Source organism: Culex quinquefasciatus, chromosome 1 (genome assembly GCF_015732765.1).
Source record: "Culex quinquefasciatus strain JHB chromosome 1, VPISU_Cqui_1.0_pri_paternal, whole genome shotgun sequence".
Classification (NCBI taxonomy): Eukaryota; Metazoa; Arthropoda; class Insecta; order Diptera; family Culicidae; genus Culex; species Culex quinquefasciatus.
In genome coordinates this window covers 121,621,183-121,640,095 of record NC_051861.1, presented here as the reverse complement: position 1 = coordinate 121,640,095, position 18,913 = coordinate 121,621,183, and the positions used below count along the sequence as shown (strand labels likewise).

General features: G+C 34.1%; 1 protein-coding gene across 1 annotated transcript in view; it reads left to right on the top strand.

Moving 5' to 3' along the window:
* Positions 1–18,913, top strand: part of LOC6054180 — a 279,137-nt gene that overhangs the window by 242,605 nt on the left and 17,619 nt on the right. Inside the window, 1 exon segment of the mRNA XM_038266527.1 lies at positions 14,870–15,174. Coding sequence (XP_038122455.1) covers positions 14,870–15,174 — 305 coding nt within the window.

The window sequence follows — 18,913 nt, the reverse complement described above, 5'->3', positions numbered from 1 at the left end:
ATTGGCAAAGTCAAACACAAGTTTTCTAAAAATTCAATAGTTATTTATTTGATTGGTTAGTAAAGATTAAAATTTCAATTTAAGAATCGATTTTTGATTAATTTTAAAGATTTTTTTCGTCCCGTTTAAATGCGGAGTTTGGTTCTGTGAGTTAAAGTAAATAATTTAAACCTTAAAGTTTTAAACGTTCCATACTTTCTTCTTTCTCTTTACTGTCTCTATACAGAAAAATAATCGGAATAATGCATCATAAATAATGTTAACTTTTGCCCGTTAAAGTTAAAGTTAAATTTAAACGCAATTTGATGTAAATTTGCAACAAATCATACGTAAAAACGATCCAACTGAAACTAAAGTTTACATGCAGTTTAAACTATTTTCTGTGTATTTCGAGATCAGAATTTTACGCATCATAAAAGTCGCCGTTATAACCTGCTGAGTAATACATTTTGAAATTTTTGATTAATTTTATTATACCAGTTGCGATTTACAACTAATAAATGTAAATTTTGTTGGTGTAAATTATGATTATGTAAAACTACATACTTTCACATGCAATTTCGCATAAATTTATGTCGAAAAAACAAAATGGCTCTTGAACATAAATTTCGATATAGAACATCAATTTCAAAAAAAGCTAAGAATCAGTTGAGAAATGCTACCGGAAATGCACTCAAACAGAAACACATCAACCAACAACTTAACATGTCCAACAATTCAACACAAACAAACGGCTCGACAGCTCGTCCACACCCTAAACCCACTAGACATCCTTCCTCTAGGGTGGTTGTGGTGAAGAGTCTCCTCTCCAAGCCAAAGGGGGTGACTTAGTGCTCTCAACTTCAAGCAAGTACTATTTGAGTAAACATTTTGAAAAATAGGGGAAGTTGGTCAATATTTTAAACGTTTTGTTTTAATTTGCCGGATTTTTCAATCAAAGTTTTTCTTTAAAGAAAATAAGTGTTCAGTAAATTTCGACCACCCTCCCCTACCAATTTTCCAACCCACGAGAGAATCTTCGTCGATTTGCTCAGCCGATTGTATTTTATTTTTTTGCTTTTTCAATGTTTTGGTCGGCTGACTCGCTCGCGCGTTGTCGTTGTTGTTGTTGTGGTTGAGGTTTCGCTGGGTGGTGAACTATTGGATCACCTTCGCTCTCTTCCTCTCCGTGGGTCTCCGGCGGTGGCACGCGTGGCCACCAAACCTAGTAGCGGATCGTAGTTTCGCGCGGCAAGAGGTGGCTCTCCACAGAAAGGTGGTCACTTATCGGCGTCGGGTCGTTGATAAAAATTTGTGATTATTTTTTTCGTTGTGGTTGACACATGTAGGACCTGCCAAAAAAGGATCCTTGGCGAAGGGAGTGGCGAGAAATGACGTAACGGAAAATTGTAAAAATCAAAAATATCCAAAATGTGAAAAAATATTGAAAACAAATTTGACAGCTCATCATCAGTGTTGCCAAATTGCAGGGTGGCGACCCTGCACCGAAAAATGTACCACAACCAAATGGAAGCAAAGTGAGGGGAGGGGGAGCGGTTCATCAATGTGAAGGTTTAACCCCAAAGTTTAAAGGCTAGCCGATGATTGAAAAATTGCTGTTGCAAATCGCGATCATGTGTGTGCGTGCGCAATTAGTAGTTTGACGTGTCTGTGTTTTGTGTTTTTCTTTGGGGATCGATTTCGAAAACAACAGCAAAACCACAAATCGGTGGTTGATGGTTTCGAAAGTGAAAAGCGCTCTGGCGGCGGCTAATAGTGGCTTTGGCGGCTAGAAGAAAACCTTGAAGAAAAAATCAAACGGCCAAGTGAACGGAGTTGGGTCGTCGTCGTCGACGGTTGGGGTGGTTCCGTTTGGTTGCGGGTGGCCACACTGTGGCGGCGGTGACGGCGAGGTCGATCCGTGCGCGAGCACAGTGGTTACCTTAAGGTGGAAGAAGAAGAAGAATAAGCAGAGGAGGGGTTGTAAGAAGAAGAAGCAACAGAAGGTTTATATTGGCACGTGGAGGGCGTACGTGATGCGTGGAAGGAAAAATAAATAAATATTAGTGATACACTGGGTGACGAAAATGAAACTAAAAATGTTTAGTGGAAATCCTGATGAAGAAATACGGAAGCCGAAACGTCGAGAAAGGAAATCAGGAGTTAATAATGATATTCTCTATCTGGTTCTGGCTGCAATGTGTTGAAATTTCACTAATAGAAAAACGAAGATAATATTTCTTCCTAATTATTGAGGATGCTTGCAAAATTATACTTCAAAATTCAACACACATCAGAAATCAATCAATATTTAAGATTTTTAAAAAATATTTTGATGAATGAAAAAAAATGCGAGATTTTTTTGAAGAACTATTTTTTCCTTAATTGATGGTAGACCAATAATTTATTATTCTGCGATCAGAGAAAATATTGTTTGACCAACCAAAACGACAGTATAAATGGAAGCCGCCATCCTTTATCGAAAATCTTTCGGAAACCACTTGCTGATTTGATAGCCACAATATTTTGATCAAGAGAATATCAGTACACTAATACAAATACATTTTTCTGTGCTGACAATCATTAAAAGCATTTATATTCACAGTATTACTATAAATTAAAATATCTTAAGCATCAAAAAATCAAAAATACCTACCTTGAATTTTAAAATTACTGTATTGTTTGTTTCTACTTAACCTTCTACAGACCATTTTTAAAATTTATTTTTATTTTTCCCTTGTTCAGGAGGCCATTTTGAGTAAGTTATGTTCTACGATATTCTTTACTTCTCTTGTTTTATATGTTTCTTGTTTAATTTTTAGTATTTTGATTTGTATTTATCATGTTATGTTTCTGTTTGTTTTTGGTAGTATTTGGCCTATTCTACCACCTCAAATCATTACAATTTGCCTTAAAATTTTTTTCATGTTTTTACAGTAATTTTTTTTTGGTTTTTTCACATTTTCTGCTAAAAAATGTCACTATAACCATTATTTAAAAAAAAAACAACGAACGTTAACCCTGAAAAATTACATTTTTTTTTAAACATTGGCAAAGTCACTAACTTCCATTTATAGAATTTTCTAATATTTTTATAGCTTCTTTCCAATGCATTTCAAATCAAAAATTAGTTGAAAAATTGTTTTTTTTTCGAATTTTAGATCGAAACCCGTCTAGAGGCGGGGTTGGGTTGAAAATATAGGAAATTCACGAAAAAAAAAATCACAGCCAAAGTTAATCCCTGATTTTCTAAAGAACATTGGCAAAGCCACATAATACAGTAAGAACATTAATTTTTTTAGCTATTTGGAGAGTAATTTTGTTTTTTAACTATATCAAAATTTAGTTTTCAGTGAAGCTTCACCTTGAAATTCAACATAATTTCATCACTTTTTTTGTCTTTAAACAGTATTGTATACACAGAAAAAATCGTGGTATTATTACATCTGGGAAAGGGTACATCTTTATGTCAGAAAAAAATGTAATATTACCCTGAAAATGTTTAATTTTACCACTATCCTGGTGTAATGTCGCTTTTTCAGTCAAATTGAGGTAAAATTACATCACAAAAGAGGTAACCTTCAAAATTACACCTTCCAAATTTACACATTTTTTACTGTGTAATTTTATGGGCTTGATTATGTGGCAAATAAATGTTTTAATTTAAATTTTGGCGTTTTTTTGAACAATTATTTGGAAATAAAACGTAAACCTGAAGAGGCGGAAATAACGTCAGTACCAAATTTTGTTATTGAGATGGCCAGAGCCCAAAAACAAACAAAAATATCAAAAATAAATATGAGATATTTTTGTTTTGTCTAAGACTCAAAAGACTGTGACTCAAAAAGTTTTAGATTTATTTATGACAAATCTTTAGAAAAAACTAACAAAACACTGAAAAATGTTGACATTTTTGCAAAATTCAACATGAAGATTCCCATAATTTTGCTGCCAGCCTGATTTCAACATATACATTATAAAAGTATGTAGAATAGGCAAAAAAATAAAATCTGAACATAATAACTGTACATGTAATTTTACCGGAATTATTTTAATATCCTTAGGAAATACACTTTTTTTTTTGAAATTTTGAAGGTTAAAAATTACCTCTTTTATGATGTAATTTTACCTTAGTTTAGTCTGAAAATTGACATTACACCAGAAAACTGGTAAAATTACACATTTCCTAGATGTAATATAACCATGATTTTTTTTACTGTGTAGCTCACATACAGGCTAACTAAGCAATAATAAAAATAGTCAAAATTCAAAGATGTCGAAATTACCTCCTGATAAAAAAAGTTATATGTACAAAGCAAAATAATTCATAATAATATTACATGAGGGAATACCTAAAACATTTATGCTTAAAAAAACCTCTAAAAATATGTACATTCACCTCTATTCCAGTGTTTCGCCGCTTTTTCAATCTGAATTCAGGTAATATTACATCATAAAAGAGGTAATATTACACCATAAAACACAATGTTTTTAGTGTGTATATTATACTTTATTTTTTCTCTTGTTCTTTTTTTTTGCCAGATTTATCAATTCAACTGTTTTTTTTTTCAATTTTCTGAATGTTAGCATGGTTTCCTCTTAAAAACTAAAAAATGATGAAAGTAAAAAAATAATCAGCCAATTAAAAAATATTTTTATATGATTAAAATTTTTAAATTTTTATATTTCCATTTCCGTAAAAATATTTCAGATAGAATTTTAAACTCCTTGAAAAATCCTCAGCATGCTAACATTCCTGAAAAAAACTGCTGGATTGATAAATGTGGGGCAACATGCAAAAAAAATAAAGGTGAAATTTCAAATTGTGGTTAATTTGACCAAAAACTGTTATGAAATATTTCTGAACATATTAGGTGGTTCAAAACCATACCACATTGTTTTTGGGAATAATGTAATTGAAAGATTTGGCTTTTTTTGCATTGCCTTGATTTCATTTCAATAAAATTTTCTAATTTTGATACAGATTTGGATTTGGACATGTTTTATTACATTTGACGCTTTTTTATCTTCCCATAGTTATTTTTTTATGTTTTTTTTTATTTTTTTCTGCTGCCGATATTATTTGAATAAATATTGGTTTTGGTTCAAGTTTAATTTTGCACTACCCTGTAAAAGCAATTACTTATCGCAACACAGAGCGACCGAACAGCAATCGTTTACCATCAGTAAGTTATTTGTGATTTGCGGTTGCTTCCCACTAAACTGCTTGTTAGTTGGTTTAACCAACGACTTTGGAGGGCGTTTGTGTGTGTGCGTGTACTTACCCCACAGTCAACGAATCGAATCGGAAGACTCGAAACTCAGAAGAAACCACCAAACAATGGTTTCACTTTTGCTCTAGCTTTTTTTTTTTATTTTCACTTTTATTTGTTTGCGCACAAAAGTTCTACATTTTTGCGGGTTGTTTTGTGTGCTCTGAATTGAGAATGGCTAGTCGCTAAAACTTGATGAATAGGTACAAAACTAAGCTTGTTTTTGTGATTTTTAAGACTGATTTGATTTAAATTCATAGGTCGTAAATTCTCGAGATCATTAATTATGCACGCAAAGCTGTAGTAAAATTGACACCAATGTGCGTTGGTTTTTGCTGTAAAATCGACCATTTTCAAACGATAATCTTGATCATTATGAGCTTGTTACGGGTCGGTTCACTTTTAACTTCCTGATCTTGAAAATGAATTTGAGTAGAATTAATTGAAATTTAGTTTCTTTAGTCGCTTCAAACCTCTAAATAATAAAAAAACGAAATATTTCAACACTCATAACGCGTTTTGCCACAACAACCCAGACTCTTACATGAATCCTTTCCTTAGATAACAGACGTACGCGATGTAGTTTTGTACGAGAAGAGATAGAGCAGAAAAAAAAAACATTACGCCACCCAAACCACGTCGGATGGACGAGCCTTCTGTGGGGACCATCACCACCTGATAATAAATTAAGTTTTGACCAACTTACAACAACAAAAATAGAAAAATAAATTTACTGCGTGAGGGCGTACTTTGAACGTAGTAGGCCGTCCCCATGTGAGAGCACTGTCATAACTCTGCAGCACGAATGTCGAAGATTTTTATGAGCTTACTTGGATGAACCAAAATTCCAATTCCAAAGCCACAAAACTGACTTCTGTAACTGTGCCATTGGGCCAACCAATCTAATTAGTATGGTTGAGAACTACTTTCACCTTAAAAAGCCACCCTCTTGGGTGCAAACTTTCAATTCTTACCAATCGTATTTTTTTTTTGTTTTCGATGGGTAATGAGGAAGCTGTCAAAGTTGGTGGTGTCAATCATCAATCACTAAAAAGTGCCAATTGCGCACGTTTGCGCGATCCATATCGTAACACCTCGAGCGAAATTAAATTCAATGAAAAAACGAGGGGGATTAAATTAAGCGCAACTGAAGGGGGGTAATTAGTATTCCACGCGGTTTAGGAATTTAAATGACTTTGGCGAATTGTTTTTAAAATATCGCTATATTAGCTGACTTTTGTCACATTCTTGCTGATTAATCAAATCAAATCAAACCAGCACAGGCAAATGTCACAGAATTGAGAGGGATGAAGTGAGGTTCAAGAATCGGTTTGTTTACCTTAACAGTACACAGTGTAAGATGGCAATGTGCGTATATTTACCGATTGGAATTTGCTAATTCGCATTCCTCAGCGTAGTTCAAACGTAGAATCACTCGCTTGCCAGATTTGGAGTTGGTAGTTTGGATGAGAATTGTTTATTGAAATTTGCTTACCTTTTTACAATGTGCTTTATTAGTAGTAGGTAGAGTTATGTTAAACTCTTTTTATTTGTAACATTTTGTCACGAAATTTCAAAGGGCATGATGTTTTGCCTTTTTAAAATGTTGGTCGTGATTCTTTTTTTTTAAGATTCAAATATTTAGCAAAAGTTTCTTTTTCAATTTTAAAAATTATGTAGAAATTTCTCAGCAAATTGAAATTATTATTTCAAAGCTAGACGAGGATACACAAAAAAAAGACTTTTTTGAAAAATTAACCTCAAAAAGGTTATTACGTCCTTTAGCAAAATAATTTTTGATTCAAAATTTAATATTACCTACAAGAACAAATTAAAGGTTTCTTCATTACTTTCCTATTTTTTTTTTTCAAATCTGAAAACGTTCGTATTTCACTAGCGCTCAAAACTTGGCACTTTTGTTCCACTAAAATATATCAAAAATAAAAATATGTTAGGAGTTTTTAAATTGAGTTTTTTTGATGAAAATTAAATAAAACAATCAGAAAAAAATCCATTCAAAAAAATAATTAGAAAAATCAGAAAATGACCAGAAAATCCCTTCTCAAGTAGATCTGTACAGATTTTCGATTTTTTTTTCATAAAAGCCATTATTTCAAAAAATGAGCAAATCCATTGGAAATTTAATTTTGGCATTTCTCTTGTTTTGTGTGTACTTTTCATATGACCAATGAATAAATTTTGCAACATCAGTTCGCCCATTAGCATTCATTCATCATGGCAGTTGCCCATAAAAAGTGCTATCAAAATATTCGAAAACTTGTTTTTCGAGTATGGATGTTCTGACCGATTTTATTTCTTTGGAAAATTTGTAGGATTTACTATAAAACATAGTAACACTCTAAAGGAACCATCCATAAACCACGTGGACACTTTTTGGAAATCTCACCCCCTATCCTGGACAATTTCCATACAGAAGAAATATTTTTTTGTATCGAGCGGACAACCGCAACCCCCTTAAGTGTCCACGTGGGTTATGGATTGTCCCAAAACAAAATTTCCTATTTTTCAATTCGTCTTTTACAGCATAAAAATAAATGTGCAAATTATGCTTTTTCAAATTCTCGTTTTGGATACGTTGTCATCTATAAAAAAATGTCATCTTTTAAGTTATGTCACAATTTGGTTAAAATTAATTTGACAGTGTTGCAATTTTTTCGAAAAGATCATAATTTCTAAAACTGCGGTAAATTTTTTGGCACAAATTTCTATATCCTGCTCCATTTTCAAGTATAAGCCACTTCAAAGTGTTTTTTTATTGTTAAATGCTTGACAAATTTGGCTGAAAAAGTCATGAACAAACTTGATCAAATTTGATTTTTTTCGAGATACTATACATTTTAAGCATATTGAAGTCATTGAAGTTTGGACCAACGGTTGCTGAGATGAACGAGAAGCAAACAATAAAAATCAGAGTTTCTCTAAATCAGTGGTTCTCAACCTTTATTGATCCATTCCCTTGGCTGAATTTCAGGAACATCTCCCCCTAACTAATGTCATAATTTTGGTATTATTGTTTGCAGAAACTTTACATTTTTCACAACATTACATTTTTTCTTCACTCGCAACAATTTACAGATACTTGCAGCATTTTTAAAACGAATTTTTATTATCTGTTCATATTTAATGGAATGCAAAAGCTTACGAAAAATCTTTTTTTATATAATCAATCATAGACAGAAATTAAGACTGATATTATATTTAAAAAAAGACTTCAAATAATTTTTACAAAAACTAATATTTGATGCTCGATTATTTTTCAAAGTAATGGAATTTTGCCCAAAAAGATGCGAAAACTCCCAGAAATTATTTAAAATAATGTTCGCAAAAAACGAATCAACGCAAAACTTCACAAATATATTTTATCAAAAGCTTACCAGTTCAAAAAAAATACCTAAACCTAACAAAACCGAAGCAAAATTGACATAAAATAAAAATATTTTCAAAAATTCTCATTTTGAAAGTAAATGAAAATAAGCTTGAATTTATTTAAAAAATATTAGTAAAGCTTATTTCTGAAATTAATTACGAAATATGCTCATGTTTAAAATAATGTGAAATTCACAATTTTTTATGAAATTCCATTCTTCAAAAATTGCTCATGTTTGAGAGAATGCAACTATTAAAAACTGATGGCATTATTCAGAACAATTTTACGGAGTTTTCCATTATTTTCGATAAACTTTTTTGAATTTTAGTTTTTGTTAGCTATATTTTTGAAACACCTGCAAAGATGAAATCTAAAGAAATAAAAATTGCGGTTGTATCTTATCACAGAAATTCCCATATAATTCAAATATATTGTGAACTTCAAAGGTTTTAAAAAAATAAACAAAGATTTATATTTTTTTATAAAAAAAATGATTTTGATTTCAATACATCGTCATCCCCCCCCCCCCCCCAAGAATGGCCAAATTCCCCCCAGGGGGGAATTCCTCACCGGTTGAGAAACACTGCTCTAAATCATTAAAATAGTGTTGAATTTTTAAGTTAGATTTAGTCAGTGAAAGTTTTGTGAAATTTTCCGATCTTCCGGGCAGGGATGCCACATGATTTTTTAAAATGTCTGTGTATGTCTGTGTCTTTGCCTAAAATTCAAATAAATCAATTTACAGTCATGGAAATCTATCAAAAATTGTGTTTTTAAGCATTTGAAGACTAACGAAATAAGTTTCGATTGATATTTCAACAAAATAACAATTTAATGAAGTTTTAAAAAGTCTGTGTACCTCAAAATGTCCGACACGAGCTCAAATGTCTGTGAAACACAGGCAAATCTGTGTATCTGGCATCCCTGCTTCCGGGTAAAAATATTTCCAAAACAACTTTACCATCTGAAAAGGCCCAAAAACACCAATTTGAAAATAAGTCCTTGAAGATAAAAGGTAGATACTACTCAATAGTGGCTGTGGATCTATAAAATCAAATTGTTTGTTTTCATGGAGCTGGCAACCCTGTTTGAAGTAGTGAGTACTTAAGTGCAATTGACCAAGCTCCGGCCGTTGTAAATTTTGATGAAAATCACTTCCGGAGCCAAATTGTTTTGTATTATTTTACAGGTTATTGAAGGCTTATTCAATGAGAATTACAAAAAATTAAGATCTGGCAGCACTGTATACAGAAATAGGCACTCAAGAGTAATTTCCGTAATTTTTCGAAGCAGAAGGCAAATCGGAATCGTCTTATTTGATCCGTTATTGAACGACATAGTCGATGAACGAAACGAATCAGAAGATTTGGCAACCCAGTGTAATGTTATGAATACTTTAGTAAAATTGTCATTGTTTTGAAATTTGTTCGTTGTTTAGACATTGTTTTGACATATTTTCGATGAGCAAATACCTTCAAAGATCTGACAAACCTGTCATAAAATACATAACACTAATAAATTGAATCTTAAAAACACATATTTTGTTAATATTAAAAGATTACCTTGAAAAATTCTATAAATCAACGGAAAAATATCTAAAAATACTATTTCGGTTCGAATCCCGAGGTGGACACGAAAAATTCTAAGTGTAAATAAAGGTATTCGGTGCCCTCTTCCCGTGCCATACCATCACACTTAGGAGACCTGGGAGGTGGAGTCTTGTCCCAAAAAGAACGATACACGCCTGTGGATCCGTTTGCGAAAGCGCACGGTTTAAGAGGGCCACATAATAAGGTGTCACGTCGATTCCGTTTCAAAGGGTAATTCTCCGCCAACTCACACAGCAGTTGCCCTGACCCTCTTCGATTTGCGTGAAACTTTGTCCTAAGGGGTAACTTTGTCCTGATCACGAATCCGAGGTCCGTTTTTGATATCTCAGACGAGGGGCGGTACGACCTTCCATTTTTGAACATGCGAAAAAGAGGTGTTCAATAATTTGCAGCCTGAAACGGTGATGAGATAGAAATTTGGTGTCAAAGGGACTTTTATGTAAAATTAGACGCCCGATTTGATGGCGTACTCAGAATTCCGAAAAACGTATTTTCATCGAAAAAACACTAAAAAGTTCTAAAATTCTCCCATTTTCCGTTACTCGACTGTAAAAATTTTGAAACATGTCATTTAATGGGAAATTTAATGTACTTTTCGAATCTACATTGTCCCAGAAGGGTCATTTTTTCATTTAGAACAAAATTTTTCATTTTAAAATTTCGTGTTTTTCTAACTTTGCAGGGTTATTTTTAGAGTGTAACAATGTTCTACAAAGTTGTAGAGCAGACAATTACAAAAATTTTGATATATAGACATAAGGGGTTTATAAACATCACGAGTTATCGCGATTTTACGAAAAAAGTTTTGAAAAAGTTGGTCGTCATCGATCATGGCCGTTCATGGTCACCCGCGACAGACACGGACGACGAAACAAAGAGAAACGCAAAAAGTAACTTTTTCAAAACTTTTTTTCGTAAAATCGCGATAACTTGTGATGTTTATAAGCAAACCCCTTATGTCTATATATCAAAATTTTTGTAATTGTCTGCTCTACAACTTTGTAGAACATTGTTACACTCTAAAAAATAACCCTGCAAGTTAGAAAAAACACGAAATTTTAAAATGAAAAATTTTGTTCTAAATGAAAAAATGACCCTTCTGGGTCAATGTAGATTCGAAAAGTACATTAAATTTCCCATTAAATGACATGTTCCAAAATTTTTACAGTCGAGTAACGGAAAATGGGAGGATTTTAAAACTTTTTAGTGTTTTTTCGATGAAAATACATTTTTCGGAATTCTGAGTACGCCATCAAATCGGGCGTCTAATTTTACATAAAAGTCCCTTTGACACCAAATTTCTATCTCATCACCGTTTCAGGCTGCAAATTATTGAAAAATACCTCTTTTTCGCATGTTCAAAATGGAAGGGGTCGTACCGCCCTCCGTCACGAGATATCAAAAAACGGACCTCGGATTCGTGATCAGGGACAAAAGTTACCCCTTAGGACAAAGTTACACGCAAATCGAAGAGGGGTCGGGGCAACTTTTCCCGATTTCGTGTGAGTTGGTAGAGAATTACCCAAATATAATTCAAAAACTGGTAACCCTGTCATTAGGGTGGTCCAAATCCGGACTTTTGGGGCTACCCCTGAAATCAAAGATTAACCCATCACTAGGCTAAATTCCAAATTTGAGCTCATTCTGACCACGGGAACCCCTCCTCCAATCGCTTAAAGTTTGTATGGGAAAAATCGTCAAAATGTATGGAGAAAAGCAACTGTTTTACTTTTTTACCTGTGAAGGCGCCATAATTATCCGATTCTTACCATTTCTCAAATGTAGAACCTTCATTAAATTTAGAACAACTTTCCCGAAGACACCATATTTTTAGGATTTTTCCGCGAAGTTATTAGCGCCCAAACTAACCCTTTTGCGCGGTCAGCTGTAAGGGCTACCTAACAACGATTTTTATTTCCAATTCGTACACGCACGTGCTCTCTCTCTGCCTGTGTGGATCAATCGGACCGCGCACTGGACTCACAATCCAGAGGTCGCCGGTTCGAATCCCGGGCGGACGCAAAAATTCTAAGTGTAAATATAGGTATTCGGTGCCCTCTCCCCGTGCCCATACCTTCACACTTAGGAGACCCGGGAGGCGGAGTCTTGTCGCAAAAAGAACGATACACGCCTGTGGATCCGTTGACGAAACCGCAAGGTTTAAGAGGGCCACATTATAAGGTGTTACGTCGATTCCGTTTTTTTTACGTGCTCTCTCTCAGGTTCAAACTTTCTCACGAGCTTGCTTGCCTGCCTGCCTGCCTGTTTACCTACAAGCGCGCTGTTTCTCTGCTTGGACTTTTGTCCTCGTCGTCGTTTTCGTTTGCTATCCGCTGCGCTGCGTTCTTGACATGTTTATTATAATTTTGTACTAAAATGCCAGGTTTGTTTTGAGATATAAAATTTAATGTAATATGTGATCAACAAAACGAAAAAAACACAAAAATAGATATCATATTATAAGAGCGTGTAAGAGAGAATACAAATTTGATAAATTGAAATGGTAAGAATCGGATAATTATGGCGCCTTCCACAGGTAAAAAAAGTAAAAAAAAATCGTTTAGAGTAACTTGTTGTTGCTGTTGATTTTATTAGGGGAACTTTAACCCTATGGGTCGCTTCCGTAAACGAGTAACTTTTGTTTTACGAAATACTTTACTTTACCCGATTTGGTTTTTAGCATTTAATTTAATTTTTCTTGTTAAATTTTTAGTTTTTCAATTTGCATTTATTTCGTGAGTTCTTGTTTCTTTCTGATAGTATTTAGTTGATTCTGTCGCCTCATATCATGTTATCAAACAAATTGTCAATTGTTGGAATGCTTTTCACATTTTTTGCTGTGCAATTTTTTTTGTTATAAATAATTCATGAAGGCATAGTCTGCGACTTATAGAAATTACTGCAATCTTTTGTTTACTTGAAATGTATGAAATTTTAGATGAAAATACAGCCAAAGTTGACCCCTGATATGAGAACATTTCTAGAGTTTTTTTTATTATGCCCTATGAACATATGAAAGACAATAGTTTATTGGTCCTTTTCAAAACAAAAATCTCTGGATTTGTCAAAACATTGACTTCCAACAGTATTTTTTTTTTTTAATTTTTAGAATTTTTTCTTTCCATTACTTTTTTTAAACTTCAAAAATTGGTCGAAAAATTAATTGTGTCGTAAATTTTTAAAAAAATATTTTTGTTTGTCTCTCAACCTAGACCAAAGTCGAGGGACAGAAACTTCATTTAAAAATTTGTACCAGCCCTATTTGAAAAAAAAAAAATAATAATAAATAAACACAACGCCTCTAGACGGGCTTCGATTGAAATAATCGCCAAGAATCCATTTATCAACCAATTTGTGATCTTGAAAAAGCACTGAAAAGAAGAACTCTCAAAACTTGAGAAAATTTTAAGGTTGGAAGTTTGATTTGTTTTATGAATTTGCCAATGTTTTTGAAAATGTATTATAGTAGAATATGCCAAATACTCCAAAAACAAACATAAACTAAAGGGCACATTAAAATACTTAAAATAAAACAAGATAAGTAAAGTTGCTCAAAATGACGTCCTAAACACGGGAAAAATAAAAATGTTCGAAAAACAATTTGAGCGGTAGAGGGTTCAAAATTATGATGAAGTTATTTCTAAACCAAACACAACGAATAACATTGTTGAATGATTATGACCATTTCTGTAAGATATTCTAGCAATCTGCTGAATCTAGTTTGCATAATATGATGAAGCACCCAGCAGTTCTTCCTCCACTCAAATATTTTCATAAAGCAAACACATTTATTTGATGCGTGCGTAAAGTTACCTTCCCCAACCTTCGCCAACATCGTGACGAAACGATCGATGATCTGTTTCTTGCTGCTTCCTTTCCTCTTTTGCTGCATCTTCCATGCTTTTTTCCACCTTTCATCACCCAAATATTCGCCAAAACAAATTGTTTGATACTTGAAAATGATGATGATGATGACGGCGATGAAGACTGCATCTCTGGCCTCCACGATGCTGCTACTCGCTGCTGCGGCTGATGATAATTATTGTTATTAAATTGAGCGGTTTGATTGTTAATGGGTGAAAATCGTAACTTCTTCTTCCATCCAACAGTCGAGGGGGGTGATGATGATGGGTTAATGGCTTGATGGGATGCTGCAAGCGGTAGCTCTTTGACTAGAGCTTCCGAAATGTGCGACGGTACAAACTTCGAATTTTTATGACTTTAGAAACTGCGAATCCAGCATGGTTGTGATATTGGCCAGGATGTCCTCGACGAATCGGGGAACCGCTCGTTGAAGTGAACAGAAACCAAAAAAAATCTCAAGTTACCAAAAATAAGCGCAGTAGGAAGAAGCATTAGTGATCTTAGAAGAAACCAAAAAAATGGCCCACCAAAGTCTGGAGCGCAAGCTGTCGTACTACAATGACCCGGAGTACGCGGCGGTCCGGCACGCCCAAAGTGGCCGCCTCTTCAACTGGGTCAAAGTGTCCCACGGGTTCAAAAAGTTTCGCCTTCGGCGCTGGAATTCCACCGGATCATGGGTTAATACTTCACTTTTGACCTCTTCCAGCTGAATGACCTAATGACCTATTTTCTTCTCTCTCTCTCTCTTCCTGCAGAGCCCAGAACCGTCCGGAATCATCGATCTCACCAACTTCCACGTGGCCGAGGGCAACTACACCAAGCGGAAGAACGTCTTCAAGCTGACCACGGTGTCGTACCAGCAGCAGAACTTCCAGCAGTACCCTCCAACACCAGCCGCCCACCAGCGCCCAGTCCCACCAGCATTTGGCGCTCCATCACACGCAGTCGTCTTCCGGCGGACTGGGCGGCGGCTCCTCGTCGGTGGCGGCGTCCTCCTCCTCCGGTGGGCTGTACCGGGGCTACGAGCGGGAACTGCTGCTGCAGGCCGACTCCCAGCATGACATGCGGCTGTGGATGGACTCGCTGAGGACGGTCTGCCGGAGCAGCCAGCATCTGGCCAGTGCTGTGAGTATCATCCATCGTACTGAATACCACCCTGAATGAGTAGCGACGATGGCACGTGTTTTGCGGGCGCTCAAAAATGTTACACCTACAACAAGTTGGTGACCACGAAAACCAATACATCACACCAACTAGGCGAGAAACGCGGTGAAGATTGCGATATCTTTCCGCCTCGGAGCTCTGGTCGGCGGGACAAAGATAAACACAATGTCCGGGAGGTGTTGAAGAGGGTTGCAGGGGTTTTGGGGGAAGAAGGTGCTAAACGACTTCTGCGTATCGAGAGAACTTGACCATTGGTACGGTTTCTTATTGATTGGGAAGAGGGTGGAAAAGTATTGGAATTATTATTAATTATTATACTTTCTCGTAATTTCGCTGCCAGCCAGCGGTTACTGGATTTGACCAACTCCTAGGGTGGAAATGCTCTAGGAACTCTTTTTTAACGTCAATTTCATTAAAAAATCGAAGTTCGTTTTTTAATCTTAATAAGTTCATTAACCCTCTACTGCCCAAATCTTTTTTCAAAGATTTCTATTTTTCTCTTGTTCAGGAGGTCATTTTGAGCAACTTTTGTTCTACGAAAAACTTTACTTCTCTAGTTTTATGTTTTGCCTTCCTCACTGAGGTAAGGCTATAATCCTGCTCTAAAATTGAACTTTTATTGAAAGCTCGAAAACCCACCTTGATGTATACATATCGACTCAGAATCGAAAACTGAACAAATGTCTGTGTGTATGTGTGTGTGTATGTGTGTGGGTATGTGTGTGGGTATGTGTGTGTGTATGTGTGTGTGTGTATGTGACCAATAATGTCACTCAGTTTTCTCAGCACTGACTGAACCGATTTTGACCAAACCAGTCGCATTCGACTTGGTTAAGGGTCCCATACGGTGCTATTGAATTGTTTGAAGTTTCGATAAGTAGTTCAAAAGTTATGTATAAAAATGTGTTTTCGCATATTTTCGGAAGTTGAATAAATGGCAGTAAACTGAACCAAACATCATCATGTTATACATCGTTAGTTAGGTAATTGAAAGACCTTTTCAACGAGTCCAAAACAATGCTAATCTGGCAACCCTGTCTCGAGTTTTAACCACTTAAGTGATATTTATGTACTTTTTTGTAGCCGGATCTCATTTAAATGTATGTAAACAATGTCCGGATCCATCATCCGACCCACCGATGGTTAGGTAATCGAAAGACCTTTCCAACGAGTCCAAAACATTGAAAATTTGGCAACCCTGTCTCAAGCTATGACCACTTATGATACCACTTATAAGCCCTTGAGTGATATGTGTGTTTTTTGTATTCCGGAACTTAACGAAATTAGACGAAATTTGTGTGCAAACCAATCATATCAAATATCACCCATTGTTGGAAAAAGAGTGAGGAAGGCACCAACCACATAGGTGGATTAAGTTAGTTTTTCTTGTTTCATTTTTAGTTTTTTAATCTGCATTCATCTTGTTTAGTTTATGTTTGTTTTTGGTAGTATTTGGCCTATTCTACCACCTCCTATCGTTACATTTTGCCTTTCTAATTTTGTCATGTTTTTAACAGTCACTTTTACAATTTTTCGCTTGTTTAAAAAAAATTACTATGGAATGTCACCATTATCATTTAAATTGTAAAAAAAATGCTTAGAGACATAGTCTGGGACACTACATGAATTACTGCATACTTCTTTTTATCTAAAATATAGGAAATGTTAGTAAAAAAACACCCCTGAAAAAATAACGTTTTCAAAAACATTGGTAATTTTGTAAAATTTAAAGAGTTCTTCTTTCCAAGGCTTTTAAAGATCAAAAGTTGGTTGAAAATGGATTTTTGGCGAATTTTGAGATCGAAGCCCGTCTAAAGGCCGGGTTGGGTTGTAGAGGGTTAATTCAACAGAACCAAGGTTGTTAATCGATAAATTTATCGTCAAACGATAACGATAATGGTTATCGTTATCGTCATTTCGATAATTCTATCGGCGATAATCTTATCGCCGATGATTTTTAAAATCGACTTAATTCAACCATATCATGTGATATTTTCAATGGTTTTACCATGAATATATTTTTTGAATTTGCAGTAGGTTTCAAAGTATTAATACTCAAATTTGTTCACAAAATACCGTATTTTTTCGAAAGTACTAAAATTTTCATAATTTGCAATATGGGTATCAAACGAAGCGAAATTTTATATGCTTTTTCACATTTTTATAGTTTTATTGAAAACTACTAAAATTTTCACAAAATATCGTATTTTTCGAAAATACTTTGAAATTTGCAATACACTCGATTATTCGAAGCCTCGATTATCCGAAGCCTCAATTATCCGAATTTAAATTTTGCCAAGGCCTTCTGATAATCGAGTCTGGACTGTATGGGTACCAAACGAAGCTATATTTGTTATGCATGTTCCAATCACCAAGAGTATTTTTGGAAAATACTAAAATTTTCTCAAAAATATTACATGTTTTCGAAAGTTCTCAAATTTTCATAACTTGAAATATGGGTATCAAACGAAGCAAAATTTTGTTTGATTTTTCTTTTTTTTTATAGTTTTATTGAAAAATACTAAAATTTACAGCATTTAAAAAAAAAACTATTTAAAAAGTGAAAAAGTTCGTTTGATACCCATATTTCAAATTATGAAAATTTGAGTTCTTTAGAAAAAATATAATATTTTAGTGAAAATTTTAGTATTTTACAAAAATACTCTTATAATTGGAAGATGCATAACAAATTTAGCTTCGTTTGGTACCCATACAGTCCAGACTCGATTATCAGAAGGCCTTGGCAAAATTTCACTTCGGATAATCGAGGCTTCGGATAATCAAGTCTGGACTGTACTGCAAATTTTGAAAATTTGAATATTTTCGAAAAATACGGTATTTTGTGAAAATTTTAGTTTCCAACAAAAAAATCTAATAAAGTAAAACGCATACAAAATTTTGCTTCGTTTGATACTTATAATGCAAGTTTTGAACTAAAAACTCCATTAAATGGATTTTTTTGAAACTTTAGTATTTTCGAAAAATACGGTATTTTGAGAGAATTTTAGTTTTTAACTAAAAAAAAAACTCTTATGAAGTGAAAACGCATACAAAATTTTGCTTCGTTTGATACTTGTATTGCAAATTTTGAAAATTTGAGTATTTTCGAAACAATACGGTCTTTTCGGAAAATTTTAGTATTCAAAAAAAAATAACTCTAAAAAAGTGAAAAAGTATACACAATTTCGCTTCGTTTAATACCCATATTGTGTAATATATTTTTTTGTGTAGATCGATTTTTTTAAAATTCAAAAGATTTTTGAATAAATAAAATGATTCTAAACGCAGAGGAATGCCTTTTAAATTGATTTTAGTTGATTTCTCTTGAATTTCCATGATAATTTAGAAGTTTTTTGAAAACATATTTTTTTGCCCCCTGATTTTTCAAGTCAATTTTGAATATTTGTAGCAGTCTAAACAAAAAAAAAATACATCCTTGTTTATCAAAAAAACTGTTTCATGTTTTCAAAACGTTACGTCATTATTGAATATCCCCAATTTGGTTTTAAATCCATTCTCCGAAACCTGTAGGAGTCCTAAAATATCATAATTTCTGGGTTTGCCAAAATCGGAAAAGAAACGTTGCACTGTACTGTACACGGAAAAAAATCACGTTATTTTTTATTTGACCTTCT